This window comes from Vipera ursinii (genome assembly GCF_947247035.1).
Source record: "Vipera ursinii genome assembly, chromosome: 15".
In the NCBI taxonomy this organism is placed as follows: domain Eukaryota; kingdom Metazoa; phylum Chordata; class Lepidosauria; order Squamata; family Viperidae; genus Vipera; species Vipera ursinii.
Genome location: NC_139528.1, coordinates 912,118 through 932,619, shown reverse-complemented (window position 1 = coordinate 932,619; position 20,502 = coordinate 912,118). Strand labels below are relative to the sequence as shown.

Here is a 20,502-nt window from a genome sequence, read left to right as displayed (position 1 = left end):
TTGAAGTCTTGAACTTCTGCAGAGGACAGAAGCAACTGGAGAAGATTAACTCTCCCCCGCCTGGCTGGCTTGATACATCCTGATTACAAATTGGGGGTATCTTGATTTAAGTTTCATGCACAGCATTTCTGTTGCAAACTCCTTGCAAATATGTTTATTTACTGCATGCTTGCAAAATGTGATCTATTTTGTCATTTAATGTTTCCCTGCTGCCTCTAAACTTTTTTTTTAAAATCTCCACTTTGCACGTGGAGCTTTTAAAGGTCAAAGCAGCTCTGTGGAATTGCTGCAAGGGGCACCCAATTTTTTTTCCCTGTAGTGGAACAGCACCCCATCGTCTCTCCAGCCATTTGTACCTTGAATCAAGCAGCCCAAATAAAATCCTGCTTCCCTTCTTCCCCATCCACCAAGGAATTCAGGGTGGCACATCACTCTCCCAAATGGGTCACCTCAATTATGTTCTCTGCTGGGTGACCGGGAGCTTGTTAGATTGAATCAGATCAGCAAGCTGTCACTTTCTTTTCTGCTAGTGAAAAGCGGTGGAAAAAAACATGCATAAAGAATGGACTTTGGAGGGCTGAAGGGCTGCTTTTTCAATGAAAGATGAAGGAGCTCAACAGCCTGGAGAGGGAGCAGGAATGTGAACAAGCAACAAGCAAGCCAAGGTCATATTTTGGTTTCGGGCTGCTGCTCTGAAGTGGAAGCATCTGGAAAGAGATTGGCAGTGTTGCAAAGGGCTGCTTTTTTCCCAAGCAAAGCAGAAAAACAACACAATTGGCTGAGTGGGTCAGTCAAAGTGATGCCACTTTCCTATCTCCTTCTGCCCACATCATCCATTGCCCACTCACCAATATTTCCATGCTACTTATTCTCACCTTTCTCGTGATCTTGAAAACAAGTGGAGGAAACCACAGCCTGCTTCATTCCCTATTGTCTGCAGCCCTCCAAGAGGGTTAGGTGACCTCCCACCAAACAGCTGCCCACAAATGTTGAAGTTGTGGGTGCTCCAACACTCGAAGTTTTAAGAAGAGATTGGACAACCATTTGTCTGAAATAGGATAGAGTTTCCTGCCTGAGCAGAGGGTTGGACTAGATGAGAAGAACCTCCAACATCCCTTCCATTCTGCTGCCAATAACACAAACAGGTTTTAAAACTAGTTTGTTACTGAATTTATTCGTCTCTCCCTTGCCCACCCAATCTGACCAAGCAACTCAATGTTCCTGCCACTTTGGACGGTTTGCATCAAAGGGTAATTCAGTTCCCCTTTGGCACGAGAGCCTCATTTCTCAATGTCCTTTGCATTTTTGCAAATCCAGTTAATAATAATGTATCAATCCTAGCTTGGGGCTGGCCTGAAGTCCCCCCGCCCGGCTGAGCCTGGGCTTAAATCTGGGCTTTCCCAGCAAGTAGATAACCGAGAAAAACTTTATAGCTGCTTTGCACCGCATAAAGCGAATTGGGGGCGTTCACACGTGCTCCATGCCCCCATTATTGCTGCTGCTCACTTGCAACGCTATGCAGTTGCCCAGGCGAGGCTTCCCTCCTCCCGTTTGACGTTCCACAAACACATTTAATTGTTGCATTCATTCTCGGGCACAAACATTCGCAAAACAATTTGCAAAAACAATTCGCCTTCCTGGAAATGGGCAGCTGCCCTCTGCGGGAAGCCCCGCGCCCCCTGACCCGGAAGTGCATTTTTCTCCAGAGGCAGAGCCACGCTCAAGATGGCGTCCTTTGCCGGATAAGTTTCTCCTTTCCTTCCCCCCCCGAACAAATTCGTAACGGGGCTTCTCGAAACCTGACTTGGCTTCCCCGTTTCTTACCCCCATCCGCGAAACTTCCCCGCAAGTAAAAAAAAAAAAGTTGCTTTACCTCATATCCGCCACATCCAACATGGCGGCGTCGACTACGGAACGCCGCTGGGACAATTTAGAGGCGTCCCGCGCCGCGTTCTCGAGCTGCTGCGCATGCTCCGTCCGCCGCCTCTTCCTGCGCCGTGACTAAGCTGCCGCCGTTCAGGGAAGGAAGATGGAGGGTCCCGCGATGCCGCCGCTGCCTTCGCTGCTCTGGGCCGGGGGTCCCGCCGCGGGGAAGCTCTTCCCACTGGGCAGCCCGACCCAGCTCTCCGGGGCCCAAAGCCAGGACTCCAAGCGGACTCTGTGAGGCTGGGGGAGGGGAGGAGGGGCAGGGGAAGCCCCTTCCCACGGGGATACCGCCGGTGAATGACGTCACGAGGGGGAGGGGGGGTAAATGAGGGTCTGCCTCTGCGCTGGACTACAGTTTCCTCCATAGATGCGATGGGAGTTGTAGTCCAACACCCACCTCGTGGCTCAGGGGTGGGTGGGGGAGGTGGGCTTTCCCTCGTTTTATCGGTAACGCCCCCCCAGCTTTTAATTAAAGCCCCCCCACACACACACACACCATATCCTGGAGCGTGAGTCCAAAGGTAGACTGCCCCTACCTAGGGAAGCTCGACCGCAGGCATTGCAAAGGAGCAGCCCCGATGGGACTGGAGGAAGCTTTGGTGGGATTCAAAGGGGGTGTGAGGGAAAGGGGTGTGGGGGGGTCCTATGTCTTCTGGATCAGCAATTGGGGGGCATGATCCTCTCCCAGCATGCAGGGAAGGGTCATCCAGATCTCCAGCCCCCCCTTGTAGGAATTGACAAGACACCCACCTCTCCCTCCCTCCTCCCTGGAGGTTTTGAAGAAGAGATTGGACAAGCATTTGTCTGAATTGGGACAGGGTCTCCTGTTCAAGCAGGGGGTTGGACTAGAAGACCTCTAAGATCCCTTCCAACTTTGTTATTCCTTCCTCACTCCCTTCCTTCTTTCCATCCGTTTTCTATTTATCCATTCCTCTACCTATCATCTCCCTCTCTCCCTGTCCCCATCTTATCTACCCATCCTACCTACCGTCCCATCCGCCTTCTTACCTCTCTTCCTCCCCCCATCCAGGAGCCCGATGGTGACAGGCACCTCCGTCCTGGGCCTGAAGTTCAAGGGCGGGGTGATGATTGCGGCCGACACGCTGGGCTCCTACGGCTCCCTGGCCCGATTCCGCAACCTCTCCCGGATCATGAAGGTCAACGACAGCACCGTGCTGGGCGCCTCGGGGGACTACGCCGACTTCCAGTACCTCAAGCAGGTCCTGGAGCAGATGGTGTAAGTGGCTGGGCGACCCGTGGCCGGCATTCGGGGGGTCCCGGACGGCTCCTTCGCCCCCTGGATTTGCCTTGTAAACGAGGAGGAGGAGGAGCTTCAAACCTGGGGCTGAAAAGCTCGCTCTTGACCCTTTTCGTGGGGCTGCCTTCTCCCCCTTGGGCGATGCCTTCGCCAGGGGCCTGGATGGTGAGAGGGGCCGATTTTCCAGCCGGTCAGTTGGTGGCCTTGGAGAGCCGCGTCTCAGCTGCACCGCCGTGTCTTGCAGGATTGACGAGGATCTTCTGGGCGACGGGCACAGTTACAGCCCGAAGGCCATTCACTCCTGGCTGACCCGGGTCATGTACAACCGCCGATCCAAGTTGAACCCCCTCTGGAACACCGTGGTCATCGGCGGCTACTCCCATGGGGAAGGGTAAGGCCGGGAGCGGAGGGGTGGGGAAATATTCATGGAGAATATTTCTCAAAAGTCCCATTTGCAGAATGCTGGCTAAGGCAGTCCTCCATTTAACAACGGCTTATTTAGTGACCATTCAAGGTTACAACAGCACAGGGGGAAAAAAGGCTTGTGACTGTCACACCCTTGTAGCATCCCCACGGGATCAAAATTCGGACGCTTGGCAACTGATTTATGACGGCCCGGGGTTACGTGATCCCTTGCGAGCTTCCAACAAGCAAAGCCAGTGCTACTGACTTAGCGGCAGTGATTTACCTAACAGCTGTGGCAAGAAAGGTGGTAAAATGGGACAAAACTCACAAACGTCTTGGGCTCTGTTGCAGTCGTAACCCGAGGACCTCTTTTTGTGTCCATGTTGCGTTCAGTGTCACCCGACAGTGAGACGAGCAGCACATAAATTGGATTTTCATCAGCCAACTGCTTTTAATTCAGGCCTTCCCTTCCCACCCTCCCCACCGTGGCCTTCTCCCGGTGGCAAGAGGGCCTTCAGCTATGGCGGGCCGTTGCAGCCCCCTCAATCTCCTCTCTCAGCTTCTTAGGCTACGTCGACATGCTGGGTGTGGCGTACGAGGCTCCTTCGTTGGCGACCGGATACGGGTCCTACGTGGCACAGGTGCGGCAGGAGGTGGTGGAGGCTCGCTGGCATTTTTGACCCAGGGAGGTTGGGGTCCCGGGTGCCAACTGGGCTCTCCCGACTGGGCTAAGCCATCATGGCTTCTCCTGGGATTAGTGCCCCGTCTTGCAGATTTCAGCCGGCCTCGTTTTTCAAGCGTTGGGGTGCCGACTTGTGGCTTATTCAGCCGGCCAGAGATGGGTTCGAGTCACGGGGCTGAGTTTTTAATCTGGCTGGGTGTGGCTGTGCAGTTGAGCCCCCTCCGTTTCTTCTGCCCTGTCGCAGCCGTTAATGAGGGAGGCACTGGAGAAGACCCCCAGCCTCTCCCAGCAGGCGGCCCGAGCGCTCATCGAACGGTGCATGAAGATCCTCTACTACAGGGACGCCCGCTCGTTCAACCGGGTAAGGGGGGGGCTGGCCTTCCGCAGGCATATGGTTGAGCCCCAGCGCAGCCCGGTTGGGGCTGGCATCTCGCTTTGAAGGTGGAAATCTTGAGACCGCCAAGGCGGACCCTAACCCTCTGTCCTCCCTCCTCAGTACGAGATCACCACCGTCACCGAGAAAGGCGTGGAGGTGGAAGGACCCCTGTCCTTGGAGACCAACTGGGAGATCGCTCACCTTGTCAGGTGAGGTTGGCCTTCTGGGGGTCTTCCTGCTCGCCCAGCCCCTGAGGGCCTTCCCTCCCTCCCTCCCCTGGATTTTAGAAACAACCATTTGTCCAGACTCTTGTGCCCTTTGCCTGCTTCTAACCCGACTGGTCTTTTTTCTTCCTTGCAGTGGTTTCGAATGAAGCGGGGAAAAATCCAGTTTTTTCTACTTGTTGACGACAGAACCCCAATTCCTTTGTTATATACTGTTTTGACGCTCCTGGGGGAGCCGCTCTTTAATAAAGATGCTTGACTATTTACCACAACTCTTCTCTGTGAAAGATTTTCTAGAGGCTTCAGTTTCAGGAGGGTTTTCCCCCCCCCCAGGACTTTTGGGGGGGGGCTCATCTGTATAATCTTGTCATCTTTCAACCTTCCAAAACAGCTGGGCTTCCACTCCCATAACCGCCAGCTAGCACAGCTAGAGTTCCAAACCAGCCTAGAGGTTAAAACAATTTTGGTAGGTCCTACCGGAACATGGGGGGAGGGGGGGGGGAGAAAGCATTTTCTACTTTTTTGAGATGGAAAATTTTCTACGTAGGTAGTTTGAGATTGTAGTTTGAGATCCGTTTTCTACATGGAAGGATTCAGACATGCCCTCTGCGGACAAACTAGCAGCTGTGCTCCTTTTATCAAAAAGCAAAATCTATGGGAGCTGCAGTGACCATGCTATGCCGCTAGAGGGCAACAGGTTGGAAGAGTATCCAGTGACCATGCTGAACCACTAGAGGGTGGTATTTTCAAATCTTGTAAAATATGAGTCCCTCCCTCATCTGAAGAGGAAATGGGGGTGGGGGGAAGGAGGGGGGGGGTTATAATGCCCAGAGTACTTACCAGCAGGTGATCAGGTGCTTTCCTGCTTACCATCTGCCTGGGTTTCACAGCTCCTGAGCGGGAGCAGAGTTCCAGGAGGGCAGCTCTCCTGGTTTCTCTGCAGCTTCAGGTGCTCTTCGAAATGTCCGCTGCGGATGGACGAATTCACAACCACAGTGGGAACTAAGCTTAAGAAACAAGCATGAGAAGCAACAAGAAACTAGCAGGCGTGCCTGGTCTTAAGCCAACCTTTGCTCAATAAATGAATTCTCAAAACCGCACTAAGTCCAATTTGGTGAACCTAGCTACGTTTGAAACCCAGGTTTTTCCCCCCTCTCTGGCTGCCAAACTAGATTCTCTGGAATGAAAACACGTGTTTATAAATCCATTTCCCTGGCTTTATTAAGTGTTCCACGTATGTACATTTTAAAGATGAACCATTTACAGGTCAGCCCACCCTATTTATTTCCTGCTTCTCTTGAGTTTGGCCTCGGGGAATTGGGGAAGGGAGGGGAAAGATTAGGGTTAGGGTGGTTTTGTTTTGTTTTCAACCTCAAAGGAAAAACAGAAAAGATGTACAGGATGAGAGGGTGGCGGGGGTGACGGCTTGTTTTTGCTTTGTGTCAAAATGTTTTTTTCATTGTTTAGACCATAATACGTTACAATTTTTTTTTAAAAAAAAAAGCCTCTCAAACATGCAAACAGTAGAAAAAACATCCTCTTTTTGTGTCTTTTTTTTATGCTGGCAGTGTAAAATAAAACAGGAGGTTTCCCTTATTTTTGTGCATGTCAGAGTCGGGTCCAGTTGCAGCACTTGAGTCAGGGAACGTGTAGTGTCTTGACGTCTTCGGCGAAAGCAGGCTTCAGTTAGCAGAATCTTTAAAAGGCAATGTCGGGGTGTGTGTGTGTGTGGTCTATTAAGAGAATCCGTTTACGGGGGGGGGTTGTCACACTGGGGTATGACCTGCCGCTGGGGTCTCTTGGTAGCAACTCAGATAAAAGTGATGGGTTTCGCCACTGGAAACAGAAAAGCTTTTGCATCGACTGCAATGAAATCTGGAGGGCTTTTTCTACAAGTGAATTTTTTGCTTTGCTTTTACAGAACACGTCCAAGTTCGTACAAAAAACGTAAGGGAGGTTTTGCCTCTCCTAAACAATAATGCCTGCATTAAATTGCTGTTCTCTTCTCCTTTCCATAAATCAATCTTCCAATTTTTGTGGGCAGCGCTAGAACGTTTCTCAAAAGTTGAAAGTAAATTATTCATAGCTAAAAAAAAAAAAAAACACCCCGAAATCTACGTTTCTGGGTCCAAAAGGTTACAGGGGAAAAAAAAAAAGCGCGCGGCTGCGCGGCGAGATTGAGAAAACGTCCACCGGCTACATACATCTCTTCCTTGTCTTCCAAAAAAAAAAACCAAAAAAGTCACATTGACCATGTGGTAGAATCAAAAACTTGTTTTGCACAGTATAAAAACAAAAATTAAAAACCCAGAAACTATAATACAGCGAGGTAAAGAAAATGCAAAACAAAAAGCAAATAATAATAAGTCCACCCACAATATATCTTCAGGAAATGCCACGACAGTGATTTAAAGGGGGGGGGGAGGAGGAGGAGGAAGAGAAAAAAAACCACACTTTTTCTTTTTTTAAAAAAAGGACTCGAATGGCCCGTTTTGTTAAGTTTGTGTGTTCCCCTAGGCGTCTCCTATAGCCACAAATCCACAGGGAAGCAGAAAGAAATGGCCTCGTCCAAGAGTGAGTTTTTAAAAAGAGAGTGGAATCCATCTCACTTCCCACTCCCCCCCCTGGCCGCTTCCCTCCCCCTCCGCCGGCCTTCAGACTTCCGTCAGCTCCAGATCGGCGTCCTCGAAGCCGTAGAAGGACTCTGTCTCGCTTTCGCCCTCGAAGAGCTGGTGCAGGGTCTCGGGGCTGGTGCCCTCCTCCGCCGGCCCCCCCTCGTTCAGCTCGCCCTCCTCCTCCTCCTCCTGCAGCTCGCCCTTGAGTTTCAGCTGCTCCTCCAGCGAAGCGATCAGCTCCTCCTGCATGTCGGCGTTGCGGGTGGGCGTGTTGGCCGTGCCGTCCGGGCCGGGCAGGACGCTGGCCACCAGGAACGACTGCTGCACCAGTTCGGGGCAGTCGCTGATGACCTCCAGGGCCTCGGCCAGCCAACACAGGACGAGCTGCAGGAGAATGTCCGAGTCGCAGGAGGAGTCCGCCATCTCCTTGGCCTGCTCTTTCCACTTTTTGTGCACAAAGTTCCTCACCGTTCTTTTGATGCAAACGTCCAAAGGCTGGATTTTGGAGCTGCAGGCGGCCGGCACCACCGCCGGCAAGGTGCTGGACGAGCTCAGCATGGCCAGGACCTCTTCGGAAAGGTGCGTCCGGTGGCAGTCCAGAACCAGCATGCCTTTGCTGCTTTGGCGCTCGATGTGCTTCTGCCACACTTTGGAGGCCCAGACCTCCATGACCTCGTCGTCGCTGTAGCCGTTCTCCTTGGCCTCCAGCAGGATCATCTCCGGCACGTTGGCGGCCTGCTCCAGGCGGCCTCGGTAGAAGACCACGGTGGGCAGGACGCTCCCGTCGGCCAAAATGGCCAGGACCACGTCGCACCAGGGCTCCCCGGTGCCCACCATCTGCAAGGCGTTCTCCTTCTGGTCATCGCTGCAGAGGACCTCCGCGTCCAGGAAGAGCGAGAGCTCGTCGATGGCCGCGATCATGGAGAGGGGCAGGTCCTGGGTGTGGATCTGGCCCTGCACGAACTCGATGAAGCAGCCGGCATTCCCCTCCACGTCTTTGGGCAGCGGGTGAGCCACCGCCCGGCGGTTGTGCGTGCTGAGGTTGTGCCGCAGCATGAACCGGACGGCCCACTCGTAGGAGATCTTGAAGCCGCCCTCCAGAGACCGGCCGATCTTGGTGGCCTTCTGGAAGAGGGTCTCCTCGTTGACCGGCAACTGCTGCTCACGCTGCGCCAGGACCCACTCCGCCAGCTTCTCCTCCGCCTCCAAGCTCAGGTACTTGCCCTCCGACAGAGAAGCCACGTTCTCCTCCTGGAAAGCCTGGAAGCGCCTCAGCCAGCGACGGATCCGCCGGGACGGGTTCTTGAAGTGTACCGCCGCCTGCTCGGTGTTGCAGCACAGAGCGAAGAGAACCACCCGGAGCTTCTTCACAGAGAGCTGCTCCTTCCTGCTCATGAGCTCAGGGGTCTCCTTGGGCTCGGCTCCCTCTTCGCGGCTCTCCACGTTCAAGACCGCCGAGCCCTCGTTCTCCTGGGCCATCGCCACTGCGGCGGGAGACTGGCTGGCCTCGATCATCGGCTCGGCCCCCGCGCCCGGCGCTTCCTGGGGCTTCTCCTCCTCCTCGGGCAGAGGAGACGGCGTGTTCACAGTGACGGCCTTGCTGGGCGGGGAGGCGGCAGGTTTGGCGCCCCGTTCGAAAGGTTGGGCAGGCCTGAAGAGAGAGAGGGAGGTGAGGCATCGCCCAGAGGGAGGAGGACAAAACCTACCTGGACAGGTGACAGGTGAGGGCTTACCTTGAATGGGAAGTCCAAGTAGGGCCTGTCGGAAGCAGAAAGGAGAGCTTCAGCTTACGACAAGAATCATGTTCACCCTCCTAAACTGGCCGGATGGACCGACCCAAAGTTTCCCCCCCCACCCCGTCTGCCCCTCTCTTCAGTTAGGGGGGCACCAAGGCGGGCAGCTTCCCCTTGCGGCTTGACCTCCCAAGTCTCATTATAGGTAGTCCTCAACTTACAACTGCAATCGTCACTAAGTGATGTGATTAAGCGAAGCGCTGTCTGACCAGGCCCAATTTTACCACTGGTTTTTTTTTTTTGGCCTTAGTTCTTCAACGAATCACACAGTCGTTAAGCAAAGCTGGCTTCCAGACTGATTTTGCTTGCTGAAAAGTCGCTGTTGGTTTTCAGCACCACTGTAACTTTGAACGGTCATTAAAGGAATGCCCGTAAGGTAAAGACTGCCTGTGCCACTGGGCTCCCTCCCTCCCGGTGACCGACTGAAGCCGGAAAAGGCCCACCCCACCCCACCCCCACCCCCGGGCAGAAGAAAGACGGCCAGGCCGTTTCTTGCCTCGCAGAATGACGTTGCTGAATTCGTGAGAGGGGTTGAAGACCAGGTGCTTGGCCATGGCGTCGCCTTCCGACGTGGCGAAGAGGCAGGCGGAGCAGGCCAACTGAACCCCACTGGCAAGAGGAGTGAAAAGAAGCATCGCGCTGGCGTCGGGTTTGCTGCCTCGGAGGCCTCACCTTCCCCCCAAACACCGGGATGGGGTTGCCACCCTGGGGAAGGCAGCTGGGCCTCCCACGGCTGCCCGCCCCCCCTCCCTGCTCAGGGCTAGTGGGATCCAGTGGAGAAGACCAGGCTAGCGAAAGGACTGGAGACACCCACCCACCCCCAGGTCTGGAGGGATGCAGCCTTACCAAGCTGTGTAGTTTTTGAACAAGGCCAAGTATTTCGGACTTTTGCGAGGGACGTGGTTGCTGGAAAAGAGAGCAAGCAAAGACAGCAGTTGTTACACAACGGACGACGCTTCCACCGCAATGAGTTACCTGGAGAGAAGACCCAAGCCCAGGGCCTCGCCCGCTGCTACTCACTTGATCATGTGGTTGGCGTACGCGCGAGAGCAGCAGGTACTGTAACGGCAGAGCGAGCAGTGGACGTAGGTGGGGAAGTGGTTGGGGAAGTCCGGGATTTCGAAGCTGCATTCTAGGCAGGTCTGCCTGCCAAGGACGCTCCTGCCGAGAGGAAGGGAGGGAGAGACAAATGAGGGCCAGAGTTGGGAGGGGGGGGAGGAGGCAGTCAAGTGTGGGGGGGGGGAATGAAATATTATCCAACGCAGAGAGGGGGGGGGGAATCTTCCGTTATGTTTCCAGAGCAAAACGTTAAACTGAAGAGACGGGGAAGAGTCACTGGGGACCCCCAAGAAGGAAGTGGCACGGCAGCCGGTATTCGGGAGCTTCCTCTCGGCCCCGCCCAAAGGTGCAGGGCGTGTACAATTAGTCCTCGGCTTACGGCCACAACGGAGCCGTAAAATTTACACGAGACATTTGTTAAAAGTGAGTTTTGCCCCGTTTCACAACTTCCCTGGCCACGTTTGTTAACTGAGTCCCTGCAGTTGTGAAGTTGTTCGCCTGGTGACGCGAGTCAGGTGTCCCCACTGACTTTGCTGGTCACAAGAAAAGGGGGATCGCGTGACTCCAGGACGCTGCCACCATCACAAAAGTTCAGTCAGTTGTCAAGCATCCGGGTATCGATCACCTGGCCCTGGGGATGCTGCAAGGGTCGCGTGAAAAAGGGTCAGGAGTCCCTTCCTTTGGTGCCGTTGTAACTTTGAACGGTCGCTAAATGAATTGCTGTTAAGCCGAGGACTAGCTGTGCTCCCCCCGCCCCATCCTCTGGCTGAACGTTCACCCCCCGCCCGCTGCGGACGCGCTCTGATCCCGACCCCCAGCCCGGAGGGAGAAGCAGCCAGCGGCCAGCAACTTTCTAAAGGGTCTTAAGGTGACTTGGAGACTCGGAGTAAGAAGGTCTGACATTTTCCGGACCGCCTTCTTCTGGATGCTCCTCTGGAAGGGCGGGTACGGGAAGTTCGGCTGGGGATCCGAAGAGGCGGAGAGCAAGGCCGCATCCTGGAGGAGGCCCGGGGTCATGTCGTTCACGCAGAGGGGCAACGTCCGCGGCTGACCTCGGGAGGCCCTGATGGTCACCTGTGGCCCACGGGAAGAGAGGGAAAACCGTTCACATTCTGGGGGAGGGGGAGGCAGGGGGGAGAAGGAGACAGTCCCGGAAGAAGATGGGCTCCTGCACCACTCCGGAAGCTCGGAAAACTAAGCCTCTAGTCCTGGTGACCCACGACCCGGATTGGATCCTGCGACGTCGTCCTGGGACACGCAGGTTCGCCTTCGTTGCCGAGTAAAAATAATCCCCCCGCTTGCCCCAGACCAGAACTCTGCTCTTGCTCCCAGGGAGGAAAGCGGGGGCGACAGCAGCCCGGCGCTCGCCCCACCCTGCTGGTTTTCCCCACGGGATCCACTCCCCAACCTGGAAGGGCAGAACCCCAGGCGGGGGGGGCTCTCCCTCGGAGGGCAGAAAGCCTCCTGGCCCCACGCAAACCAGCCCAGCTGCAGGCTTCTCCACCGGACCCCCCACCCACCCCCACGGTGGCGGCTGTGTACCTTGGTGCCTGGCTTCAGCCCTTCCAGCTGCTTGGGTTTGCGGAAGGTTTTGTGGTGCTGTAGCTTATGCTCGATCTTGTCCTTGGCAAAGAGGAACTGCAGGCGGCACTTGTTGCAGTGGTAGACGCTCTTTTTCTGCACGGAGAGGAGGGGAGACCCAGCGGTGATCTTTCCGGAAGGCGGGCCCTTCTCTCCCCCCCCACCCACCCACAAACAGCCATTAGTGCAGGTTCGAGTCCCACCAGGCTCAAGGTTGGCTCAGCCTTCCATCCTTCCCAGGTAGGTAAAATGAGGACCTAGATTGTTGGGGGCAATTAAGCTGACTTTGTAATAATGCCGCTTGGGGGGTGTGTGTGAAAGCCCTAACAAGCAGGCATATACATAGAATGAAGGCTACTGCTAAGCTTGTAAGCCGCCCTGAGTCTTTGGAGAAGGGAGGGATATAAATAGGAAAAAGAAAGAAAGAAAGAAAGAAAGAAAGAAAGAAAGAAAGAAAGAAAGAAAGAAAGAAAGAAAGAAAGAAAGAAAGAAAGAAAGAAAGAAAGAAAAGAAAGAAAGAAAGAAAGAAGAAAGAAAGGAAAGAAAGAAAGAAAGAAAGAAAGAAAGAAAGAAAGAGATCCTGGAGGAGGAGGAGGAGGCCCACCTGGTGCCTCATGAAATGCTGCTGGAACGCCGTGCCGTTTTTGAAGACCTTGAGGCAATATGGACAGAGGAGGTGGCGGGTGTCCTCGTGCACCATCCGGAAATGGGTGTCCACTTCGGAGTAGAGCGACGAACGGTACTGGCAAACCTGGGGGGGGGCGAGGGGGGGGAAGAATCATTCTTGTTAAAAGGGTCCAGTGTGGGTCAGAGGCTGCGTTTCCGAGAAGGGAGCCACCTGTCCTTCTGGGAGTGGTCAGGCAAGGAGGTTTTTTGACACTCCCAGGCTTTTGAATATTATTTTCCTTTAGCCTTTTTTGGGGGGGGGGGATAACTTCCTCCAGAAACTTAGAAGTGCCAGAACCGCCAGCCCTCCCGAAGCGTTTGCAAGTACCTGGCAGACGTAAGGCATCTCCCCGGGCTTATGGGTGTCCTTCATGTGCTGCAAGAACATGGGCTCGCTCTCAAAAGCCCATTCGCAGATCTTGCACTTGGCTGCAACAGAGGAAGCCGGTCAAAATCCACCCGTTCAGGCACGGCGGAGGAAAAGCCTCAGCGGAGCCCGACATTTTAATCTCTCCCACTTACGTTTCCTCTCTACAGCGTGCAGAGTTAGAGGCAGCCCTTTCAGATAATACAGGAAAAGCGGCAAGGGCCAAAATCTCTCTCTCTCTCTCTCTGGTTTTTTTAAAGCCCCCCCCCCCCGGCCTTTCCATCCGCTAAGGCCGCACCGGGAAGCCTGCTTTTCCAGGGCCCACTTACTGGTGGACTCGTACGGACTGTGGACGTTTTCCAAGTGACACTGGAGCTGGAACGGCGTGGTGAACTGTCGGTAGCAGTGCTGGCAGATGGTGTGGACGTCCACCTCTCCGTTCTGCTGGTCCAGCTCGACGTGGTGCTTCATGTGGTTCATGAACCTGCAGACCAGGAGACGGTCGTGCCCGTGTGGCTGGCAAGCGGCCTCCTGGATCCCACAGCCAGAGGGGGTTTCAAGAGCCTCCCCCCAAAAGACAGGCCCCCGTTCTGAGTCTTCGCCTAGGCCGTGGAAGCACGCCCCCCCCAGAGGAAAAGCCGGGCGCCATCGCATTTGGATGTTTTTAGAGAGATAAGACAGGGTCTTTCCTAGCTTAACGGTCCAGACCCTTGAATTTCCATCCTGTCCTCTGCAGAAGTGGCTTCCTTATTGATTTATTAAATTTATTAAATTGTGAAGAGGCTGTGGGCGGCTTACCTGGCGAAAGCAAAAGCGCCAGGCATTAAAAACGCTGAAAATGTTAAATATTAGGAAGCTTTTAAGCAGAAAACTGGAGCGGTTTCTTTTCCACTAGCCCCAAACGAGGGCGTAGAGCGCCCCTGATCCGAATTAACTCCCCACCTTTTGAGAACAGGTTCAGTCTTAATTCCAGAGGAGGGGTCAGGAGAGGGGGGGGCATCTTTCCTCACCCCTACCCCCGTTATTCTTACCGTATGTTATTCTTGAGCCTCTTTGTACAGTGCGGGCACCGGAAGGAGGTTGGCACCTTGGGGAAGTTCAGCAGCTGGCTCACTTTGCCGCCATCCCTGCCGTAGTAGAAGTCGTCGACCAGCATGATCAGCTTGCTCTGCACCCCCTCGCTGGCGCCGTCGCTCGGCTCGGAGAGTTTGGCTGGCGGCGACAGGGCAGGGATGGGGGTGGAGGAGGGGGGCGAAGCCACGGCGGCCGTTTTATCCGGGGAAGGGGGCTTGGGGGCTTGGATATTTGGTTCGGGCTCCAGGGGCTTCCCTTTCTTTAGGAATTCCACCATTTCAGGACAGCAGTACTGCCGGGAGGGGAAAACAAGAGAGAGAGAGAGAGAGAGAGAGAGAGAGAGAGAGAGAGAGAGAGAGAGTCTTGCGTGAGCTTTAGCACTCTGGAAAGACAAGCTGTCTGAATGGGGGCTTCCCTTCCCTTCTCTGGGTCTGGTCTTCCGATTCCCCCACCCCACGGCAGCCTGGCCTCATCCTGGAGGGCCGGAGCGCCAGGCTGCTGTGCAAAGACGTCTTCAGGTGAAAAGGACTGCGGTCTCTGGGCGCAGGGATAAAAATCTCCAAATTCAGTAGGTATTCGTCTCTGCATCTCGCTTGCCAACCTCCCTCTGAGAAATGTTGGCGTGCCTGTTGACCCCGTGGCGCACGGTCAAAGAGACCGGAGGAAATGATGGGCTTTCTAAGACAGGAATTCTGGGAGTTGAAGTCCACGGGCCGTCAAGGGGCCACAGCTACCCGCCCCTGATGTAAGATATAGGCCGGGTCAGCGTCACAGGTTTCGCTCAGCCATGAATTGGGGACTCTCTTTTTTCCAGCGCCGGGGCAAGCAAAACCCACGAAGCCACTGTGCTCTAGTGAGGTTTCTCTCTGTCGCCCCCCTCCCCCCTCCCACCAGAGCTCTTCCTGGTCCTCCCCTGGGGCAGGAGTGGCTACTTACACACATGTGGCCTCTTAAAGCTTCAGTGACTCTAAACTGGGCATTGCAGCGAGGACAGGATTTCCGCCCACCGTCCTGCAGGTCAAACGCTGGGATCGGTGAGGAGCTGACTGCAAACGGCAATGGGAAAGAGAATCAGGGGAGAGAAACAGAGGCCCAGCTGGAAGGGAGAAACTCTCCAGGGCTCTCTTGGCTCGTCCTCCTCCCCCCTGGGGAGGGTAAGGGGAGGCCAGCACACCCCTTTCCGAACGAAGACCCTCTCCAAGTTCCTTAATTAGCGAGGCGGTTAGGAGACGCACCTTTCTGGGAGGAGGGCTCAGAGATCCCCGTCCGGTGGGAACCGTGGGCCTGGCTGTTGTTGGGCACCACGAGGGGTCCCGAGCTCTGAGCGAGCGAAGGGACGGTGTTCAGGGTATTCACCAACTTGGCCACCTCGTTGCTGTTCTCCCCTCCCGCCATGCCGGGTTTCTTCACCGTGACAAAACTCGCAATGCTCACTGCCGGGAAGACGAGGAGAGAAGCCGGTCATTTTCGTTCGAAAGCAGAAGAGGAGGAGGAGAAGGAGGAGTCAAAGGATGGAAGTGGATTATGGATGAACTGTCCCAGTGGGAGGGATGGTGGTGGAGGAAGGGGGGAGGAGGAGGAGGAGGCGCTGAAGGAAGGAGGACTTACTTTGCGGTTGGGCCTGGGACTGTGGGACCGTGTTCCGGATAGTCAGGGTGGCTGGAATGACCGTCGTGAAGGTGTTGGAGGCCGGTCGGACTGGCATGGTTGGAGCGGGCCTCACCTGGGCCATTTGGGAGAAAACCTGAGGGACGCCGACGGTGGGCTTCACAAACTGGGTGCCTGGGGCTGGAAGGAGGGAAGGGAGGGGAGAAGAGGCATGGGTGGGGGCTGACACCCTTTGCAAAAGGCAGACCCCAGCCATGTTTCAAACCCAGCAAAGCTGGAATGGAGGGGAAGCTGTTTTTTTTTTTTTTTAAATGCATACGTTGCCTCTCTCACCAGCCAAAGCAGGTGGGCCATTTGCATATCCTGTTCATTTGCATAGCCACACCCCCAGGACCTAGGCTCTGTGCCCCAAGAGGGGATCGTTTTTTGCACATCACCCTGCCCTCCTGGCTTACCCCCCCCCAACTCTCCAGCCACCTTTGCTCCTCCGCCGCCTTACCTGGGACGAGCGTGATCGGCCGGACGGTCTGGCCCTGCTGCACGTTCAGGACGATCCCAACCTGGTTCATCGTGTTCTGCACAGGGCGGACGTTCCGCACCGGGAAACCCTTTCTCGGACAAGCAAAAGGAGCAACTTTAGGGGCCTTTGCTGAGCCCGGCCGAGAACAAGGCCGGCCCGGCTGGCTGGTACACTCCGGTCTCGCCAGAGGCAACCGCTCAGCGCCACGAAAGGGATCAGATTTCTAAAGCTCATGGTAACATTTAACCGCAGCCCACCTTCTGGGCGCAGAGAGGCACCTGAATGGGACAGGCTGCGTGCTTTAAGACCGCTCGCTGCCTGGGGCCAAATTAAGCTCCAGAAAAGTCATCCTACTCGCTCTGTACTATCTACATTGTACCCCTTTCAAAGTTAAATATAAATAAAAAGTATCAGGCTGGGGTTTCAGATTTCTTAAAAAACAAAAAATAATAAACATTCATAACCGTCTATCAGTCGAAGGTTATCCAAGTGACTTAAGCTTTTGCAGCAGGAAACTGCATCGGGCAGCCAAACTTGCCCAAGAGGCAGAATCGGTTTAGTCCCAGCATCGACGCCTCGAGAGGCGTTTGGGTGGGTGGGTGACTACTGGAAAACCAAACCCACCCACCCCCCGCCGCCTCCAATCGATGGCTGGTCTATGCAGCGTTAGCTGGCAGCGTCATGCTCAGTCTCTTTTAAATGAACGACAGGCTAGCTGGGGAATTCTGGGAGCTGAAGTCCACCTGTCTCCAAGTGGCCACGGTTGAGAAACAGCAGACTACAAAGGGAACCAGGAACCCCCACCAGTTGGGACCAACCCCCCCCTCACCTGAGTCGTGATGAAGATGGGCTGGCTGGTGACTGGAGAGTTGGTCACGTGGTTTGCATTCTGCATGACCTGGACAGGCCGGAGAACGGGCTGGGTCACCACCGTGCTCAGCCCGGAGGTGGGGTTCTGAGCGAGGATGAGGGGCTGGCCCCCTTGCTGAACCAGAGGCGTGCCAGCTGAGAGGAGAAGAGAGGGTTGTTACGGGCAGGGGGCCAATGACGAGGCTGCCCTCCCACCGCTAAGGGGTCTCCAGTTCTGCCAGGCCCCTCTAGAAGGGCAGCGCGACTTCACTCAGTCCCGTCCTTTCCACACACGGAGGAGGCGACGCAGGGGGCGTTAGGCTGCTTACTGCGTTTGTAAGAGGCAGGGGTGGACCGTGGGGTTGATTTAAATGCAGGCAGTCCTCAATTTACAACAGGTCATCTAGCGACGGTTCAAAGTTACAAGAAAGGGACTCAGGACCGTTTTCCCCAGTTAGGGCCTTTCCAGCATCTCAAAAATCAGAAACTTGGCAACTGATTCATTTTATGACGGTTGCAACGTCCCGGGGTCACGCGATCCCCTTTTGAGACCTTCTGACAAGCGGAGTCAATGGGGGAAGCCGGATTCACTTAACGGCCGGGTGACTAACTTAACAACTGCAACGATTCACTCAAGAACCGAGGCAAGAAAGTGGGGCAAAACCCACTTAACAAATGTCTCGCTTAACAACGGAAATTCTGGGCTCGGTTGTGGCCGTAAGTCGAGGACCGTCTGCATTCCAAGCCCTGGCGTTCACACGGATTCAGACATGCCGGGTGAGTAAGCGCAGGAGAGCCCACCTTTCTCCTCTCTCAAGAAACTGCACCAAAGCCCTCTGGGCTGGTGCCCACCCCAAGTTAGTGACAGGGCACAGACAGAGCAGGAAAAAGAAGTGAAAGTAGGCAAATTTTCCCCCCCCTTAAATCGTTGGGGCGCTTCTAAGGTCGGGTCCCAGAAACCTGCCAGCTCCTCTCTCGGCTGCCCTGGGCGTCCCCCAAAGACCCGTCAGGATCCTTACTGCTATTGTTTGCAAAGAGAGTCACCAGCGTCTTCTTCGTGCTGTCACTGCTGGAGGTGCCGCTGCTGCTAACGGGCGTGGCGGGCAGGCCACTGCCGAGGGACGCGTGGGCAACGATCGGCACTGGGCTGGCCACTGGCTGCACGCTGAGTGACACTGTCGAGGAGGAAACTCAAGAATGGTTAGCGGGACTCCTGCAAGCACAACCAGGTTTTCGCGGCCCCTCTGGAAAACTGCCAGGTCTAAAATATGGCGGCGGGGGGGTGGGTGGGTGTCTTTACGAAAAGGGGGCCGTCTTTTGGAGTTCACCAATGAGGGGCATTATGGACTAGCAACTTTTGTTGATTCATTTTGCAAGGTTTCCTTAAGTCTTCTGCCGTGGGCTGGTCAGGCTGGCCCCGGATTGTGAGATCTCAAACCTAGTGGCTCCCAGGTGACCCCAGCCCAACGGCCGGCTCTCTGCTGGCTCTCCCGGTTAGCCCGGTTTCGGCAGCCCTGTTCTAGAAAAACAGTAGCCGAGGCTGCGTTAAACAGTAGCCGAGGCTGTTCCTGATCTCTGCCAGAAGGCAGGGAAGGAGCAAATGTGAACAGCCCGCCAAGAAGAGGAAGGCAGATTATTAAATATGTCAATCTGTTACACCCACAAGGATATGAATAGCTGGGGAAGGAATGATGTGGAGATTGTTTTACTTTTTTTTCCCCTTCTTTGCACGTGACGGAAGACTACTGAGAGGATTCACAGCAGCGAAGACCAGCCCTCCGTGACCCGGGGGGTCTCCTAAGGTGGGTGCCGCTTGGGGCCCGAGGCAGGTGCGGTGCCTCCCGTCAGGAGAAAGGAAAGAAAGACCGAAGAAGGCCGAGTCTGAGAAAGGAAGCGGAGTCTGTGCCCCGTCGAACGTGATGGGTCTTAAAGCAGAGCAGCTCTGGCTAGGAACAGACTGGCCGCTTAACAGGTCTGCTTCCTGTCTCTTTGGGGGCTCTGTCTGTGCCCTCTGAAAAGGCCAAGGTGCAGCAAGGGAAGAAAGGCAGGGAGAAAGAAAAAAAAAACCCCCAAACCACGCAGCAGTCTCTCTCTCTCTCGCCCCTCGGGGGCTGGCCCCTACTAGCATCACCTGCCGAGACGCGTTCAGCAACGTAAGGCGGAGATGGGGCTTGGGAAGAGGAGGAGCATCACCTGTAGCCGTTTTGTCAACCGAGTTGTAATCTTCCACCACGGAATCCTCAATCACATCGCTGATCTTCTGCCAGGGTTCCAGTTCCTCCTCTTCACATTCCATAAACAGGTCCGTGTCTGCCATCTTGGGGGGGGGGAGGGAAAGAAAAAAGAGGCGGTCAGCTTCTGGACAAGGGAGGAGAGGGAACTCAGCAGAGGGAGGGGGACGTCCACCTAATTTGGGGGAGGGGGCACTACAACGTGTGCAGCCATTCTGATCTCTTCAGTCCCTCCTGGTTTAGGCCTCTCGCTCCAAAAAGCTGCTCAACGAACCGGGTCACGGCATCCACGGTTGAGTCACGCTTTGATTTTAGTTTTGGGTTGTGGCGTGTCCGGAAAAGGTAAAAAGGACCCATCTCATTTGGACATAACGTTGAAAAACCCACACTGGAAATCCCTGTATCTTTAAGTCTTTCCTGCTCATCTTAAAACGGAATTTTTTAAAAAAAGGAAATATAGCCTTGCAAAATTTTCCACGTTACATTCATCTTAATTAAACAACACTAAAAAGCTTTGCTGTGCGATTAGCTGTGTCCGTTTATGCATCAGGATAAATGAATGACAACTTGGTAAAAAGAGATGTTAAAGGGAACCAGCATTTTTTTTTTAATCTTTTGCCATTTTAGTAATGCATCTTACTTTAAAACACATACAAATAGATGGTAAATTACTGCTGTCAGTGGTATAGAAACACAAAACTCTAACCAGTTCATTCAACTAAGAATTCTTCTATAATTCCCTCCCATTCTTTCTTCCAAAACTCCCACTGTGGATATTTGGGAGGCTACCAAGACTCTTCTGCTCAATAAAATGATTTAATCCTTGTGATAAATATGCTAACATTTACTTTTCCGCTACATAGATGACAGATGCTCTCTCGCTCACAAAAGCTGACCGAGAGAATGCGCTAAATATATGAGAGCTTATTTAAAACAAGTAAAGAAAATGGAACATGTTGGAGGGTAGTACTGTTAAAACAGACTTCTTTAAGGCTGTTTAATTAATTCACCATCTTACAAATGCGTTGGTTGTCATCAAAAGCCAGCATACCCCAAAATGTGAAATGTAAGCAAGGTTTTGCAGGGATCCAGGATACAATCTACAGCTACTTCATGCTAAAGAAAAGAGACAAGCCTCAGTAAGAGGGAAGCAGGGGGCATTTTAAGAAATGGTTAGCAAAACAAGGATCTTTGGAATACAAGGTGCTTTTTCAAAGTTCACTCTGCACAGATTAAACTGCGAGCCTCGGCTATGAAAAGTTTAGGAA

At 54.2% G+C, this 20,502-nt stretch overlaps 2 protein-coding genes across 2 annotated transcripts; one reads left to right on the top strand and one right to left on the bottom strand.

Moving 5' to 3' along the window:
• The first annotated feature begins 1,972 nt into the window (after positions 1–1,972).
• Positions 1,973–5,135, top strand: PSMB4 (proteasome 20S subunit beta 4). Its single transcript, XM_083374138.1, has 7 exons — positions 1,973–2,160; positions 2,957–3,163; positions 3,429–3,575; positions 4,149–4,230; positions 4,516–4,632; positions 4,768–4,856; positions 5,008–5,135. Exons 1-7 carry the CDS (start codon positions 2,030–2,032, stop codon positions 5,018–5,020), a joined length of 786 nt encoding a protein of 261 aa, XP_083230264.1. The 5' UTR covers positions 1,973–2,029; the 3' UTR covers positions 5,021–5,135.
• Positions 5,136–6,066: 931 nt separating this feature from the next.
• POGZ (pogo transposable element derived with ZNF domain) lies at positions 6,067–20,285 on the bottom strand. Its single transcript, XM_083374480.1, has 19 exons — positions 20,245–20,285; positions 19,197–19,320; positions 18,023–18,178; positions 16,984–17,159; positions 16,134–16,242; positions 15,635–15,814; positions 15,262–15,459; positions 14,963–15,072; positions 13,984–14,318; positions 13,282–13,436; positions 12,914–13,014; positions 12,524–12,670; positions 11,881–12,015; positions 11,240–11,412; positions 10,300–10,440; positions 10,126–10,185; positions 9,776–9,888; positions 9,220–9,244; positions 6,067–9,137 (listed from the first exon to the last, which is right to left on the bottom strand). Exons 1-19 carry the CDS (start codon positions 20,281–20,283, stop codon positions 7,526–7,528), a joined length of 4,089 nt encoding a protein of 1,362 aa, XP_083230606.1. The 5' UTR covers positions 20,284–20,285; the 3' UTR covers positions 6,067–7,525.
• Positions 20,286–20,502: the final 217 nt, after the last annotated feature.